The 17,395-nt window shown below is 41.4% G+C and overlaps 1 protein-coding gene across 3 annotated transcripts in view; it reads left to right on the top strand.

Annotated features, from left to right (window-relative positions):
- Window positions 1-6,404: 6,404 nt before the first annotated feature.
- ACAP2 (ArfGAP with coiled-coil, ankyrin repeat and PH domains 2) overlaps window positions 6,405-17,395 on the top strand; it is a 154,414-nt gene continuing 143,423 nt past the window's right edge. For all 3 annotated transcript variants that reach the window (XR_002823606.1, XM_004373574.3, XM_023728729.1), the window contains exon 1: window positions 6,405-6,675. Coding sequence is in view for 2 of the 3 variants with exons in the window: in XM_004373574.3 (XP_004373631.1) it covers window positions 6,623-6,675 (53 nt within the window). In the remaining variant the exon portion in view is untranslated. The remainder of the gene's footprint in view (window positions 6,676-17,395) is intronic.

The following is a 17,395-nucleotide window of genomic DNA, read 5'->3' as shown; positions in this document are numbered from 1 at the left end:
TAGAGTTTCTTCATTTTTTAAAAATCCTTTTATCTGATTTTTCCTCAAATAAGTTGGTGTCAAGTGCTTTATCTTCAATCTCACTAATTCTGACTTCCATTGCCTCAATTCTGCTCCTATGACTTTCTATTGAGTTGTCTAATTCTGACGTTTTATTGTTAATCTTCTGGATTTCTGACTGCTGTCTCTCTGTGGATTCTTGCAGCCTGTTAAATTTTTCATTATGCTCTTCTCTAAACTTTTTAATTTCCTCTATTGCATGTTCTGCATTTTGCTTAATTTCCTTCCTAATTTCTTGATGGGTTGTGTATATTAATCTTTTGTATTCCGCTTATGGTAATTCCAAGAAATTTTCCTCCTCTGGAAAATTTCTAGATTATTTTGGGAGCTTGCTGAAGCCATCATGGTTTGTCTCTTTATGTGATTTGATATTGATTGTTGTTTCTGAGCCATAAATAAATTATTATATTTATTTATGTTTGCTTACTGTGTCCTAGCTTCTTGTTTTGTTTTAATATGCCCAAATGGGCTGCTTGTATGAGCTAGTTTGATTATTGGCACCTTTGAAGCCTAATGTCCTGTCACCAAGTGGTTAGATCTTTTACTAGGTATGTGAGCTCAGGAGTCTGCCCACTCCTCCTGTATGGATTCAGCTCAGGTGCCCAGGTAGATAGCCACCAAGTGTGTGGTGTGGGCTCTCACTTACAGTCCTAGACAGGCATGGGTGATTGGTCTAGGCACAAGCATCTGGCTACAGCAGGGGGACACACTCTGAGCAAGGCAGGGGGCTGATGGCCACCCCCGAATGTCCAGAAGGAAGGCGCATCCCTGTTCTCTACAGCGCATAGGTGAATGGGTTTTGCAGCCAGACTATGAGCACCTAATGCTGTTGGCTGTAACGACTGGGGGGCATCTCTTATTCATTGGCCCTTATCGCAGGTGGCTAGGTGGTGTGGGTTGAGCCACCAGTCCTCAGGCCCCTGATGTGGGTAGGTGAAGATCCTGCTTAATGGGCCGAGCAGCATCAAATATCAAGAATCTGCCACTTCACAGCTGAAACAGTTGAAGTTAGAGTTCCAGTATATACCCTGTTGTACGGTAGTAATGAGGGCCTATGCTATTGAGATTGGCCCACAGAAGTCTACGCAGGGAGAAAGGCACTCAAAGTCTGTGGATCCCTTATGCCTGTGCCTAGGCATAGGAGCTGTGGCTACCCTGGGTTCCTGGCTTAGGGGAGCCGGCAGTTTATTTTTTCCCGTTTGTTAATTTGTTCACTCTCTAAGGCAGGGAGAATAGCTCTGGGCATTTGACGGATCCTACTTGCGGCCCAGGGGACTCAGCGATTGCTGAAGCCGGTCTGGGACCCAGTGCAGAGCAGGGAGCAAGGAGGTAAATGGTAGAGAGGTTTTTCCCTGAGAGGGGTGTTTTTGATCCACGCGGTAGGCCATACGCAAGTACTTATCTTTCGGCAATGGAGGGCTGCTTCTCACTGGTTCTGGGTAGCTATGTAGACTCTCAGCAGCTGGGTCTCTCCCAGTGCAGAAAACGTGCCTCCTGAGCATGGCTGCTTGCCTGCCTCACTGCTCAAGGCTAAGCTGATCAGGCCTGAAGGGCTCAGGCTGTCACTGGGTCATGTTCGGCAACTCCTCACTGCTTCCGAACCGTCTCTCCCTCCCCCTGTCACTCAGTCTGGTTCCTCAACTCTGCCTTTGGTGTTCAGGGCGCTGAGATTGCCATATATAATCGAATCACTTGTTTTTCGGGTCTTTGTTGTAAGAGGGTCCCCAGGAAGCATCTGACTACTCCGCCATCTTGGCCCTGCCTCCTAGTCTCAGTCTTAACAGCCTTCACCCCCTTGCCCCAGTGCTCTTTAGAATGCAAATTGGATCACAACATTCCCAAGCTTAAATTCTTCCAATGGCTTCCCATTACTTTAAGATACAAATTCCTTAGTATGGCAGACAAGGCCCTTTGTAATTTGGCCACTATTTACCTGTCCAGTTTCGTTTCTTTGTCCTTTTCCAAAGCCGTATGCTGTATTTGTTGTTGTTAGCTGCCATCCAGTCAATCTGACTCTTGGTTGACCCCATGTGTGCAGAGTAGAACTACCTCATAGGGTTTTCAAGGCTGTGACCTTTTGGGAGTAAATCACCAGGCCTGTCTCCCGAGGCACCTCTGGATGGGTTTGAACTACCAACCCTTCAGCTAGTAGTTGAGCACTTAACAGTTTGTGCCACACAGGGACTCTTAATGATCATGTGTTTCTTTTGCTTCTGTGCTTGTCACATAGTTCGTGTGACTAATGATCCTTGGAAAGAACTTCCTCTGGCCCCTTACTTTTTCAAGATTCCTCAGATCTGCAGATACAAGAACCTTTATTTTCCTCCCCAGGAGAAATGACTATCAGAGTTTCAGCAACATCTTGAGCATACTGCTGGCAGAGAACTTACATGTGGTGTTATGATTATCTGCTTCCTCTTCTTATCTGAGAGTTCTAGAGGGAAGAGACTATTTCATCTGTAAAGCTCAGAGTCCATATTAGAGTCTTACCAGAGTACATGCTCAATTGATACTACTGAATGAAGGAAAGAATGAGTGAGTGTTGCAGCCACTTTAGCTGATGATAGGAGTTCAGGTGGAGAACTGTGAGTCAGAGGCCGAAGTCCTCAGTGAATGTGAAAGTTCACTAGCTGTGTTTTATGGTGCCTGGCCATCGACACTCTCTTTTAGGGAAACTGCCTTGTCCTGCACCCCCGGCCCCATCCTGATTCCTGTATAGATGACTACATTTATACATTGATGCCATGCCTGTATAGGTTTGCCAGGGCTCCATGACCTGTGTGGCCTTACATGAAAAGATGAGCAGGGCTACTCTGATTTTCTCCTGGGATCTGGGAGTTGGAAGACACATTGGAGTGATTAGTTCCAGGAGCGTATGTTGAAAGGACACACCAAGAACTATCAAGAAACACAGAGCAGACGTTGCAAGAGTGGCCCTGAAACTTATTTTTATGGCCCGTGCAACATTTTATAATATTTTGAAAAGGCTGCTAACTTTTCAAAGGTGGGAGATTCTACATTAAAATCTGGATACTTGGCTTCTCTTGTGAAATCTGAGGGTCTGGTATGGCAAAAACCAACGGGAGCTGGACAGTACAGAACCCCCCCCCCAAAAAAAAAAAAAAAACGAAAAAAAAACAAACCCAAAAACAAACACACAAAAAGACACATTGCTGTTGAGTTGTTTCTGACTCATGGCAACCCCCTGTGTTACAGAGTAGAACTGTTCCATAGGGTTTTTCTGGGTGTAATCTTTATGAAAGCAGATCATTACGTCTTTCTTCAGCGGAGCCACTGGGTGGGTTCGAACCACCAACTTTTAGGTTAGTAGTTGAGCTCCAAGTGTTTGTGTCACCCAGGGACCTCTACGCAGTACACCTTCACCAAACCCCCAGCACTCCATACAGCCTACACCTGGTCAGCTTCTCATTTACATTACCTGCTTGGCCACTGTAGGCAACTGATAACCAACTTGTAGAAGGAACAGTAGCAATGGTGTTCCCCAGGCTCACAGGAGAACAGAAACCATAAGAGATCAGAGGAAAGTTGGCAGAGGTGGGGGAGGAGGAAAGAAAGGAGAGAGGATACAGAAGCCAAGAATGGGAAGCCAGTTTCCAGAGGTGCTTGGCTTCCTGTGCTTCTCAGTTCCAGTGCTTGCCCAAGGTTACCCTCATAATAACCCAATTTTCTTGAGGTAATTTGCAATACAACTAACCAGGCCAAGCTAGGGAGATCCTAAGAAATTGGAGGATAACAGCAATGAGAAAAATAAGAGTAAAATGGCTATAAGGCATAAACCTCAAGGAGAAACTCTTGCATGAAAGTGAAATGTATTTGTCTGTAATTTGTAGTCAAAAGTTAGGTTCTTGCTCACTGTCTACTCAGGCCCAGGAGGACGATGATGGGGGGGAGGGGGAGGAAGGGGGCGGGGAGGAGAATGAACAACTGCCCAAGAGGATGTATGGTCAAAAATACCCTCAGAGAAAATCAGATGCATTCTGGGAAAGCTATGGATGTCCAGGGTTCCAGTGGGTATGGAGCAAGAGATAGCAGAGTGGGGAGAAGATAATTGAGAGAGGTTTAAGCTTGGAAAATTTATACCCTTTAGGAGTGTAGACTGCGTCTGTTAACCAACTTTCACGGTGTGTTGAAAAGAGAGGTCTGTATTTCAGCAGAGACTTCCTGAGAGAGACAGCATTTGAGCCGCATTTTAAAGAGAAGGCGAAAGGGAAATGCTTAAAAGGAGAAAGCAGGCAGTTTGCCGTTAGGGTCTGGGATCATGGGGCCTGTGTTTGGTCTTGGCAAGCTATTTTTATATCTTGGAACCTCAGGTTCCATTATTATAAGATCAGAATAATAATATTGTATTTCTTCCATTCTAAAACCCACTGATCCCACCCCACTCCACTTTTACTGTTTCTTAATTTAGGGCATATCTTACAACTGACAACCCAAAATTCTTTCTTTACCACAGGCACAGAAGAGAAATTGTCACGGTGTTACCACTAACTGGGTATATGCAAACTTAACCAACCACAGAAGGAAGATATTTATTTGATAATTAGCTTGGTTATTTGCATTGAAGGTGCCATGCAGCTGAATTGTAATTTGAACCCCAAAGTGTCACTTCAGGTGTCTTCCAAAAGGATACACTGCGATGAAGCACTGAAACAGTAACTTACTGTGTACAGAGATTAGCTGCCACACATTAGGAATGCAATGCAATCAAATGCAGTAGAAATTGCCGACTCTCTTGGTAAATATGACACAGAAGTCACAAACCTAGAAGAGGTTGACCAGACCAACCAATGTGTCTGACCCTGAACATTTATCAGTCAATAGCTTCTAGCTATGATGAGAAGCTGTGTAGATTCCAGGGATATGGAATTCAATTAAAAAAAAAGAAATCAAATTGATAACCAAAGAAGAAACGTGTAACACTTGAAGTCTTTGAAATCTCTCCAAATTATATTGTTAATTTCTAAAGGTGTTAAAGATATGAAGATATAACCACAGGTTATGAAAAACAGTATGTCACCATGATGCCATACTTAGCCAGAGGGTGAAAAGGGTTATATAAGACTAGACAGTGTGAGAAAGTTTACACTTACCCTTTGATTATGATACCGAAGAAGAAAGGGGTACAATTATGACAATAGCCAACATTTACCGAATGATTACTATGTGGCACTGTTTTAAGTGCCTTTACAGGTCTTGTCTATTTCAGCCTCAAGACAACTCTGAGATCAGTGGCGTTACCTTCATTTTACAGTGAGGGAGAAGTTTGCCTCCTGACTCTCAGAATCAGTATGCTGTTAGAACATCCTACATATGCGTATTTTATGGATATGCTTATGCTTTTTAGGTTGGTTTAAAAAGTATACATTTACATATATTGTATCACAGTACTTTTTATAATCAACGGCATCTTAAAACCAATGAGTGGAAAATATCTGCCTTGTACTGTGAGGATCAGTTAATATCTTAACATGCTGCTAAAAATATTGTGGATCACAGGGCAGGTGTTGCAGGGTTGGCTACAGTAAATCTCATCGTCATAATCCTATCATCTTAGAACAGGCGAAATCTAGGAGAGAAAAGTGTCAGTGGAGGACTGTCTTGTGTGGGTTTGAGAGCCGTTCCTCCACACGAAACGCCCTACCTCTCATATCTGTCTAAATCCTTCCGATCTTTCAGTGCCCATTCCAAATGCCAGCTGCTTCAGGAAGTGGTCTCTGGTTATGTGAGAAGATGTACCCGGGAGCAATGTCCAAATTATTAAGCAATGAAACCAGATGTTAAAGACGTGTTTCATCATTAAAGTTACCCTCGCTCCTCTCCTGGCCTGTTTCCCTAAACTGAAAGGAAGCGATGGCTTAGCCTAGCCCTTCCTTTTATGATTTCTGCCCCCATCCTCTTCAGATTTCTGCCAAAACTGCTTTAAAAGAGCAAATCTCCTTCCTCACCCCCTCTGGCGGCAACCGCCCGGCTCTGGCGACTCAGCCGGAGGGGGCTGGGGAAGCGGGAGAAGAGGCGGAGGCTCCGAAGGAAGCGCTGCGCGCAGTCACGTGACTTCCTTCCCAAGGAGCCCCAGCGGCCGGCCTCGCAGCAACCGGTGCGTCCCGCCTAACGACGCCGACGCATCCCGTTGGCCTCCGCTACGACGGTGGCAAGGAGGTGCCCACGGTCGCGCTGCTCATTGACTCGGGCTGCTGTCGCTCAGACGCGTTGCTAGAGCGCCCGCAGGCGGCACTGCCGGAAGCCCCTCCCACTGGCCGCCGGCTTCGTGGCTGGCTGGCGGGAGCTGTCACTCCTGGGCCGTTTCTCTGAGGCCCGAGCTCTGCTGGGGGCGGGAGGAAGAGGGGCCAGACTGGGGCCTGACGATCCATCGCCGCCGCCGCCTTCGCGGCTGCTATGACCAGCGAGCCAGGCGCCCTCCGCAGCTCCGCGCAGCAGTAGTCCTGGCCGTGCGCCCGCCTTAGCCGTCCGGGTCCCCAGCGCGGCCGCTCCCTTGGCACCCTCGGCTCTTCCAGCACCGCCAGCGAGGCGAGGCGGAGGCAGGATGAAGATGACAGTGGATTTCGAGGAGTGTCTGAAGGACTCGCCCCGCTTCAGGTAACCGGCGCGGCCGCCGGGAGCCGGCCTGGCGTCACCCCGGAGCTGCCTGCCCCGGCGGTGGGGACGTGGGAGCCGGCCCAGCGGAATGGGCCGACGGCCCCGCAGTCCGCGCTTCCGACGGGGCGAGCGGCCGTTGCCACCAGTTCCGACCCGGCGAGGGCACTGGAGCCGCCGACTGACCCTTCCTGACGGCGAGGCTGTGGCTGGGAGGAGGGCGTCGCCTTCTCACCCCTTTGCTCGCCCTCTGCCTCGAGGAAATGGGTGCAGTCGCCTCCCCAAAGACTTCTCTAACCTTTGCGGGCGCGCGCTCGCGTCTCCTTCCTCTTCTGGCTGCTCATCCTTTCCCCTTCCGCTCCTTTTTGGTTTTCACTCCCCACTCACCCCTCTGTGGGGGCGCTCTCGGGGACACCCCCTTGCAGGTCACTTAGTTCCTCTTTGCACTGTCCCTCTCCCGGTACCCCGGGAGGAGGGAATAGGGGGCGAGCAGGGACGCCGACTTCTGCTTCTTGCCGTGCCCCCTGCTGGAGGGGCCCTGGAGGCGCTGGCGGTGCGTTTGCCCGGGAGTCGGTCGGGGGTGGCGGTGCTTCGACCACCCGCCTGCTATCGATCCGGGTCCATTACTCGCTCCTTTTCTTCCCACTTAAGCACTATGAAGGGGGGCGGCTGTCGAGAGGGACTGGGCTGAGAGGTGAGGACGAGGAGGAGTGCATTTCTGTTTTGAGAACGGAAGTAGGAGGGCCCAGCGGATTGCATTTGTGTTCCTCTTCCAGCAGCCTCGGCCCTGGAGGGCCCTGGATCACTCTGGATCACAGTCGGATGCCCCCAGTACATCTGTCACCTAGACTGGCGTGGTGGCACTCCCACTGACTTGGGCTGCCCTTCCTTCCGTGGGAGAAGTGGCAGGCCCGCGGGTGCCCGGAGTATGTGCTCGTTCCGTTTCGGGCATTGTAAGAAACTCGCGAATTGTTTGGAGAATGGAGTTTTTCTAGGTTGTATTTTACAGTGGGATGTGTAGGGCTGTCCTTAGGCCTTAAAAGACATAAGATCTTAAAACTTTCGTTAGATAGTGATATTTCTTGAAAGCATCCTCCCTGGAGAATTGGTGTGTGTGTGCCTGCTGATCTGTAGGCCAAGCCTGAGGGGTAAATTCTTGGATCCTCTGCATGGAAACTAACTGTTCTCATCTTTATCACTGTTAATTTCCCATTCTCCTTTCAGTGAAAATGGGACGAAAGAATTGTAAAACTAAGGAACTCCTACTTCTGAGAGACAGTTTAAAAACACTTTTTTTTTGTCTTTGACTTTTGATTTTTTTTTTTTTTTTGGTGTTAATTTCATTTAGAGCTGAGGGCTATTGCTTGTAAAAAAAAAAAAAAACTGGCACTTGGTATGATTGCTATTATTATTATTAGTTTTTGAAACTTTTATGTTTTGTGTAAACTGAAGGACCCAGAGGAGACATTAATGGGTTGTTCAGAACCACCTTGTAGGTTAGTTTCTCAGATGGTGTGGCAAAGTCATCTTTAAAGTGTACTGCTTTTTGTAAAATTTGTATTGATGTGACTCAGCTATTTATTTTTAAATGAATTAATCACAGCATTTTTTTCTGTTAGAGAATGTGGCTTTTTGCTCAGTTTGTTTCATATTTTGAGTTTGATTTCTTTTTTTTAAAGCAAGTTGAGAGAAGTGATTTGGAAATATTTCTAGCTGCTGATATTGGTCACAAACCATGTGATGTCTTTGTTTTTGAAATAAAAGAATTGTTGAACACCTATGAAATAAGGGGGAGAGATTCTGACTAAGTTCTATGGAATATTACAGTGAACTTTGTTAAACTTGAATGTAATATCTATTTTAAGATTTTAGAGACTTTCAAAAGAATTGTTTCCAGTATTCCAATTATTGTTGGCTGCATATTGGGAAATCTGATGCCGTTGGGTCGATTCCTACTCAGAGCAACCCTATAGGACAGAGTAGAACTGCCCGGTAGGATTTCCAAGGCTGTAAATGTTTAAGGAGGCAGACTGCCACATCTTTTTCTCAAGGGTGGTTGGCTGGCTCCAACCGCCAACCTTTCAGTTAGCAGCCTAGCACTTAACTGCTGCGCCACCAGGGCTCCTCGCAAATTGGGAAACCAAACTCCCCCCTCACCCCCACCATTGCCATCGAGTGGATTCCGACTCACAGTGACCCTGTAGGACAGAGTAGAACTGCCCCATAGGGTTTCCAAGGAGCCGCTGGTAGATTTGAACTGCTGACCTTTTGGTTAGCAATTGAGTTCTTAACTGCTGCGCCACCAGGGCTCCAGCAAATCGAGAAGAGAGACCAAAACTCAAAAAACCGAAGTATCTTGTGTACATTTTTGAGAGAGATTAGATTTGCAATAGAGGGAAGAATGCCGAGAAATAGAAGTCTCATTATTCACATTCCTAATTTTTACAGTTTTTCTATAACCCTATTACTTAGAAGGAAAGATGGTGAGACTTCGTCTCACGTACTTTGGACATGTTATCGGGAGGGACCAGTCCCTGGAGAAGGACATTATGCTTGGTAAAGTAGAGGGTCAGCAAAAAAGAGGAATACCCTCAAAGAGGTGGATTGACACAGTGGCTGCAACAGTGGGCTCAAGCGTAGCAGCGATTATGAGGATGGCGCAGGACCGGGCAGTATTTTGTTCTGTTATACATAGGTCACTATGAGTTGGAACCGACTCAATAGCACCTGACAACAACAACAACATTACTATGTAGATTTGTATGGTATTTGAAAAAGAGCATTTCAGAATCATCTTTTTATTCTCATGCGTTAAGTACAAGAGAAACTTGGCTTTAAGAGTATTGTGCATGTTATGAGTGATATATTGAAACTTTCATATCAAAACAGAAAATTTGTGAGGGCTGGGCTTGTTTCTTTGATAGTCAGGCAGCTGCACTAATGATGTTGTGTCCTGATCTATTGTGCTGTCTTTAAATTGATTCCTATTTAATCTTCCTTCTCAAATGTTCTTGTGACATGTAAGTTTGGCATGTGGATCTGATTGCCTTGGGTGCTGCCAAATTAATGCAAAAGGCAGATCTTGCTGAAGAAAAATTTCACTGCCATTTAAACTTTAAAGATTAATTTGCCTGTTAAATGAATGAGAATAGGAGGAAGGCTGGTTGAAATATAGAGAAGGATGTTGCAGTTGCAACATTGTCTTTAGTAATTTGAATAAAGTCAGTGGTTACTTTTATATTCAGATTAACATTGTTTTGTTTTTAATTTTTAGATTAGGAGGCACATTTCATTGTGTAATTTTGGGTTGCTTTTTTAGCTTTTTAAACACTAGTATAAAAGTAACTTAAAGGTCAAAATTTTGTTCATCTAAAAATCTACAAGACCATAAATGTATCTAAATGTACTTTTTTTCCCCCCAAGTGTGAAGTTTACATTTTGATCAACATTTGTTGAAGAAATTTGAACTTTTTGACCCCTAAATTGTGTGTGGAGGATCCCTGGTGGCACATGGGCTAAGTGCTTGGCTGCTAACTGAAAAGTGGGCGGTTCAAACCCACCACCTGCTCTTCGGGAGAAAGATGTGGCAGTCTGCTTCCATAAAGATTCACAGCCTTCAGAGCCCTATGGGGCAGTTCTACTTTGTCCTACAAGGTCTCTATGAGTCGCAATCGACTTAACGGCAGTTTGGTTTTTTGGTTTAATTGTATGTGTAGTTACTCTGTAAATTTTATAAAATTTTTATAAAAATTGTGCTTTTTCTTTAAACATATTCAGGTTCACTCAAGAAGTGAATATTTTATTTGAAACAAAAAGTTTAAGGAGAGCTTTCTGAATTGTGAAGTATTTTTGCCCTAAGCAGTGTTCAAACATTAAAAAAAAATTGGAGTTAGTAAGCCTTCAAATACTTGAGTCTTCATCTAACTCATGCAATTTTTGTCTTTTACTAACATTTATTGTACACCATCCTGAAGGTTATTTTAAATTCGTATATTTAATTTCAGATATAATCCTTGCTCAGTAGCTTTGGTTAAAATCTTTAAAAAAAAAGATGTTTATGGATAAAAGGTTTTAATGGGAGAAAGGCATTGGAGTAGAATGTGATTATCTACACCTTGGTTATGTTTTGCTATTAAGCTTGTGTGAATTCTGGCTGCTTTGCCACTTTACCTCCCACCTTTAGAACAAATAAACTCTTAACAACTGGCAGCTTGTACATGGAAGATACAATGGGCAAGGGATGAGAGGAAATGTGTTTTTATTTCAGAAGTGTTAAATGGAATTATAAAGTAATTTTATCATGAACCAAATAACTAATATCAAGATAAATGATATCCCTCTTTGCAGCTTCTCAATTCTACATTTAATGCAATATCAAGTAAAAGAAGGTGCCAGGTATCATTCTAGATGCTTGTATGTATACTCTCTCATTTAATTTTTAAAATATCTTTGAAGTCGGAATTATTATCCTCATTTTTCAAATGTTTAAAAAAAATCCCAGACTAGGTATTTTGAGATGTTAATTGACTGTCTTAATGTTATAAGTGGACCTGGAAGTGAATTTACCCATTTACTCTTATCCTTCAAGCCAAAGACTTTAATTGCATTAATTAAATTTGTTTAATGAAGTTTATGGTGTCTTCTATAATGCAGAAATTTAAAAACTGGCTCTTCTGTGTTGCCTAGAAAGCTCTTCCCCATCCCATTATCATAAAATATTTTTCTATCATTTTATAGTAATTTTTTTAGTTTTATGTAATCCAACTGGAGTTTAGAGTGTAGGAGATAATCTAATTTTATTTTCTTACTAATAGAAGGCACTTGCCCTAACATTTTTTTTGCATAATCCATCATTTCCCCATTGATTTAAAATTCTACTATTATTATAGACTAAAATTCTGGAGATATCATGTTTTTTTCCCGGATTCTCTTCTTTTCCATGGATGTGTTTGTGTAGTCTCATGCAAATACCGGTAATACTGTAGTTAAAATATGTTAGTCTGTTGTGATACTAGGGGGGACAAGTATCCGCTTGTTACTGTTTATTCAAAAATTTATTGGCTATTTTTGAATATTTTAGTCTTTAATTTTTTCTATTTCAGAAGAGGAAATGTCTTTCTATGTATTTTGGCCTTATTTATTTAGAACTTTTTATTATGTAAAATTTCAATGATTATTCAACTATATGCTGTTTACAAACGATATTCTTTAGATTCAAAGACACACATTGGTTGAAAGTAAAAGCATAGGAAAAAATAAACCATGCAAACAGTACTCAGAAAGAGAGCTGGAGTGGCTATATTAATATCAGATAAAATATATTTTAAGACAAATTGTTACTACAGAAAAAGCACATTTATGATGATAAAAGAGTCAATCCATCAGGAAGACATAACACTTATAAACGTATATGCACTTAATAGAGCCCCACAATACATAAAAAACTGATAGAATTAAAGGGAGAAATAAACAATTCAACAATAATAGCTGAGATGTCAGTACTTCACTTTCATTAATAGATAAAACAACTTAGGCAGATGATCAACAAGGAAATGAAAGACTTGAACAACACTCTGAATCAGCTAGACCTAACAGACATCTATAGAACACTTTATACAACAAGAGCAAAATTTACATTCTTTCAAGTACACATGGAACATTTTCCAAGATGGACCATATGTCAGGCTATAAAACAAGCCTCGATAAATTTAAAAGAATTGAAATCATACAAAATATGTTCCCTGACCACAACAGAATGAAATTATAATTCAATAACAGGAAAACTTTGCAAACTAAACAGCACACTGCTAGGAGTCCCTAGGTGGTGCAAACAGTTAAGCGCTCAACTACTGACTGAAAGGTTGGTGGTTCAAAGCCACCCAGAGGCACCTCGGAAGAAAAGTCAGCTTTGGAAAGGTTACAGCCTTGAAAACTCTATGGACTGCAGTGCTACTCTGCAACACATGGCGTAGTCTTGAGTCAGAATCAACAGCAACTGGCTGGTTAGAAATAAGACAAATGACACACTCCTAAAGACGAAATCACAAGAGAAATCAGAAAATACTTTGAGATGAATGAAAATAAAAATATGACACGCCAGACTCATGGGATGCAGCTAAAGCAGTGCATAGAGGGAAATTTATAGCTGCAAATACCTATATTAAAAAAAGAAAAAAAAGATCTCAAATCAGTAACCTAACTTTCTACCTTAAGAAACTAGAAACACAAGTGAGAATGAAGAGAACAGGATACAACGAAAAGATTAGTCCAAAGGACTAATTGTCCACAGCTACCAAGACCTTCACCGGACTGAGTCCAGTACAGCTAGATGGTGCCCGGCTACCACCGCTGACTGCTCTGACCAGGATCACAACAGAGGGTTCTGGACAGAGCTGGAGAAGGATGTAGAGCATAATTCTAACTCACAAAAAAAAAAAAAAAAAAAAAAAAAAAAAAAGACCAGATTTACTGGCCTAAAGGAGACTGGAGAAACCCCGAGAGTATGGCCCCCAGACACCCTTTTAGCTCAGTGGTAAAGTTACCTTCGATGTTCACTGATCAGCCTGCGAGTGGACAGCCCAGTAAAACCATGAGAGTAACGAGGTACAGGAGTCCAGTGACAAGGCCCAGAAGGCAGAAGGGGAGTAGGAAGCTGATGATAGGGAACACAAAATAGAGTAAGGATATTGTTGATGTGTTGTGAGATTGTTAACCATTGTCATAGGGCAACATTTGTAGTAACTGTCAAATGGGAGACTATTTTGTCCTGTAAGCCTTCATCTTAAGTGAGAATAACAGCATAATTAGAGGAGCGTAGTCAATGTCACTTAAATGTGTATGTAAAAAAAATTTTTGAAATGGCGTATCTTTGGCTATGTGTATTTTCACCAGAAAAAAAAAAAAAAGTTGAGTATTTAGAGGGTTAAAATGTTGTGGGGTTGTTAACCAATGTCATAAAACAGCATGTGTGTTACTGTTACATGAGAAACTATCTGTTCTGTAAGCCTTCACCTGAAGTACAATAAAATATTAAAAAAAAAAAAAAAAAGAAACTAGAAACAGAGCAAACTAAACCCAAAGCAAGCAAAAGGAAAGGAATAATGAAGACTAAAACAAAAACAAATGAAATAGAAAATAAAAAAAAAAGAGAAAATCAGTGAAACCAAAATTTGGTTCTTTGAATGTATCAACAAAATTGACAAACCTTTAACTAGACTGACCAAGGAAAAAAGAGGAAGACTCAAATTACTAAATTCAGGAATGAAAGAGAAGACATCACTACTGACTTTCAGAAATTAAAAGGACTATAAGGAAATACTACAAACAATTGTATACCAATAAATTTTTACAGAGACAAAAACTACCAAAACTGACTCAAGAAGAAATAGAAAATTTGAATAGACTTGTAAAAAAATACATTGAATTAGTAATCAAAAAGCTTTCTACAAAGAAAACCCAGGGCCACATGACTTCACTGGTAAATTCTACCCATCATTTACAGATGAATTAACACCAATCCTTCATAAACTCTTCCAAATAAAAATAGAAGAGGAGATACCACTTCCCAGCTCATTCTGTGGTGGCCAGTATTACCCTGTTACCAAAGCCAGACAAAGACATCATAAGATAAGTAGACCATTGTGGCAAACACTGAGCTTCTGTTAAGGGTGATAGAAACATTTGGAAACTATCACTTCCTGATTTCAAAACTTACTACAAAGCTATTGTAATCAAGACATTTTGGTATTAGCATAAGGATAGATACAGATTAGTGGATAGAATCATGAGTCCAGAAATAAACCCTTCCATTTCTGGTCAGTTGATTTTTGACAAGGGTGCCAAGACAATTCAGTGGGGAAAGAATAGTCTTTTCATCAAATGGTGCTGGGACAGCTGCATAGCCACATGTAAAAAAAAAATGAAATTGGACCCCTATCTCACACTATATGCAAAAAGTAACTCAAAATGGGTCATAGACCTAAAATTAAGAACTAAAGCTATAAAACTCTTAGAAGAGTAAATCTTTGTGACCTTGGATTTGGCAGTGGTTTCTTAGATATGGTGCCTAAAGCACAAGCAGCCAAACAAGAAAATAAATAAATTGGACTTCATCAAAATTAAAAACTTTCATGTTTCAAAGGACATATCAAGAAAGGGTAAAGACAAGTCACAGAATGGGGAAAAATATTTCCAGATTCTATATTGGATAAGAGATCTGTATCCAAAAAATATAAAAACTCTACACCTCAACAATCAGAAGACAAATAACCCAATTAAAAATGGACAAAGTATTTTAATAGACATTTCTCCAAAGAAGATACACAGATGGCCAGTAAGCACATGAAAAGATGCTCAACATCATTAGTCATTAAGGAAATGCAAATCAAAACCACAGTGAGATACCACTTCATACCCACTAGACCAGTTGTCACAGAGTTGACTCTGACTCATAGCGACCCCATATGTGTCACAATAGAACTGTGCTCCATAGGGTTTTCAATGACTGATTTTGGGGAAGTAGATCCCCAGGCCTGCCTTCTGAGGTGCCTGGTGGACCTGAACTTTCAGCATTTCAGTTAGCAGCCGAGCATGTTGATTCTTGGCACGACTCAAGGACTTGTACTCACTAGGATGGCTGTAATTAAAGACAGAAAATAACAAGTGTAGGTGAGAATTTGGAGAAATTGGAACCTTCATACATTGCTGTTGGGAATGTAAAATGGTACAGCCACTGTGAAAAACAGTTTGGCAGTTCCTCAAAAACTATGCTTCCTTCACTTCCAAAAAAATGTTAAGAAACCCAGTAGACATAGGGTTATCGTATGTCCCAACCATTCCACTCCTAGGTATATATACCCACACAAAAACTTGTACATGAGTATTCATAGCAGTGTTGTTCATGATAGCCAAGAAGTGGAAACAACCTAGATGTCCATCAACTGATGAATGGATAAATAGGAGCAGTGGTTAAGAGCTCAGCTGCTAACTAAAAGGTTGGCAGTTTGAATCCACCAGCTGCTCCTTGGAAACCCTATGGGGCAGTTCTGTCCTAAAAGGTCACAATGAGTCAGAATCGACTCGACAGCCACAGGTTTGGTTTTTATATCACATCAGAAAAAATAACAATAAGTTCTTAATATCTTCAAATATCCAATCATTCAGATTTACTCAGGACCTATTTTGTGTCCTTTGTCATTTTAGAGGACTGTCTTTTCCCTAGGGAGTGAATTCCTTTCACTATAATCTGACTTTAGATCAGAGATCTCTGTAGATCATTCTGGGAAGAAACAAATTGTCATTCTAAGAACTTTATTTTGCAGTCATCCATGGACTTTGATTGTCACCTTTTATATTATCAAATTTTCAGCTCAAGTTCTGTAAATTTCTCAACTAGAGATTATGCAGATTTTGCCTTTATGTCAGTATCTTTTTTCAAAACATTTGCAGATTAGGGATGCTGCTAACAATTCTTTTCTCTATCTCCACTTGGAAGTAATTATAGTGGCCCTTACTGAATTTTCCCATTCCTCATTCATCTTGTGGTTTTCACATCTAGAAACTGCCATTTGAGCGTTATTTATGTGAATGCACTTTTGTTTCTTGAGATACTTTAAGTAAAAATGTTTTTATCAATGTAATACTTGCATCTAGTTCAAAAAGTCAAATAGTATGACCCCTGACCACTTTCTCCCCATTCCTGACTTCCAATCTTCATCTCTTTTAGTTGGCTGCTTTTAGTATATACCTCCATTATACACACACACACACACACACATTTATATAAATGACAGATTTATATGGCTATTACTTTTCTTTTTTTAAGTTTTAGGTATAATTTATTGATCTCCTGTTATGGAATACTAGCATTTTGCACTTATGCCTTCTTCCTCTCCAAAAAATATTTTAAAAACCTCAATAAAACAAATGCGCACATACACTTTCTTTCCCTGTATCTTTCTGAAACAATCATTGCCATTTGTATGTGAAATATTATTTTTTCATTTATTATGACTATCTCAATATTATTCACAGCTGAGCTAAATAATTTACTGTGATTGTATTCCTTGTATAATCTTTGATTTCCCTGGAGTTTATAATTGTCTCATATTTTGGTTTGCTAATTTCCTGTGTTGTGTAACTATGCATCTCCAAACTCTGACAGAACTGTAAATCTCTCAATATATTTAAACATATCAGATAATTTACCTTTTCCTCTTCCTGCTCTAGCCTGGACTGGTTGCTCTCAATGTCTGCTGCACTTAATTTTTTTTTTTTATTATGGGAAATTACTATTATATGCAAATTAAACAGAATAGTATCAGTGAAACTTCATTACACAGCTTCAACATGTGTCAACATTTTGTCTTTTTTTAAAATTCTTGTAATTAAATGAAGTTTACATTTCAAGTTAGACTCCCATACAAAATTTTTTTTTTTTACATATATTGTTATGCGACCCTAATTGCTCACTCCATTCTGCAATAGCACACTCCTCCTTTCTGCGCCTGATTCCCCATAACCATTCAACCAGCTCCTAACTCTCTCTGCCTTCCCATCTCACCTGCAGACAGAAGCTGCTCCTTTGGTCTCTTGTATCTACTTGACTAAGAGGCACACTCTTCACGAATATCACTTTATGTCCCACAGTCCAGTCCAATCCCTGTCTGAAGAGTTGGCCTCAGAAATTGTTATAGTTCTGGGGTGATAGAGTCCAGGGGCCATG

Source organism: Trichechus manatus, unplaced genomic scaffold (genome assembly GCF_000243295.1).
Source record: "Trichechus manatus latirostris isolate Lorelei unplaced genomic scaffold, TriManLat1.0 scaffold00026, whole genome shotgun sequence".
Classification (NCBI taxonomy): Eukaryota; Metazoa; Chordata; class Mammalia; order Sirenia; family Trichechidae; genus Trichechus; species Trichechus manatus.
The sequence above is the reverse complement of the archived record's forward strand: the minus strand, read 5'-3'. Positions and strand labels throughout refer to the sequence as shown.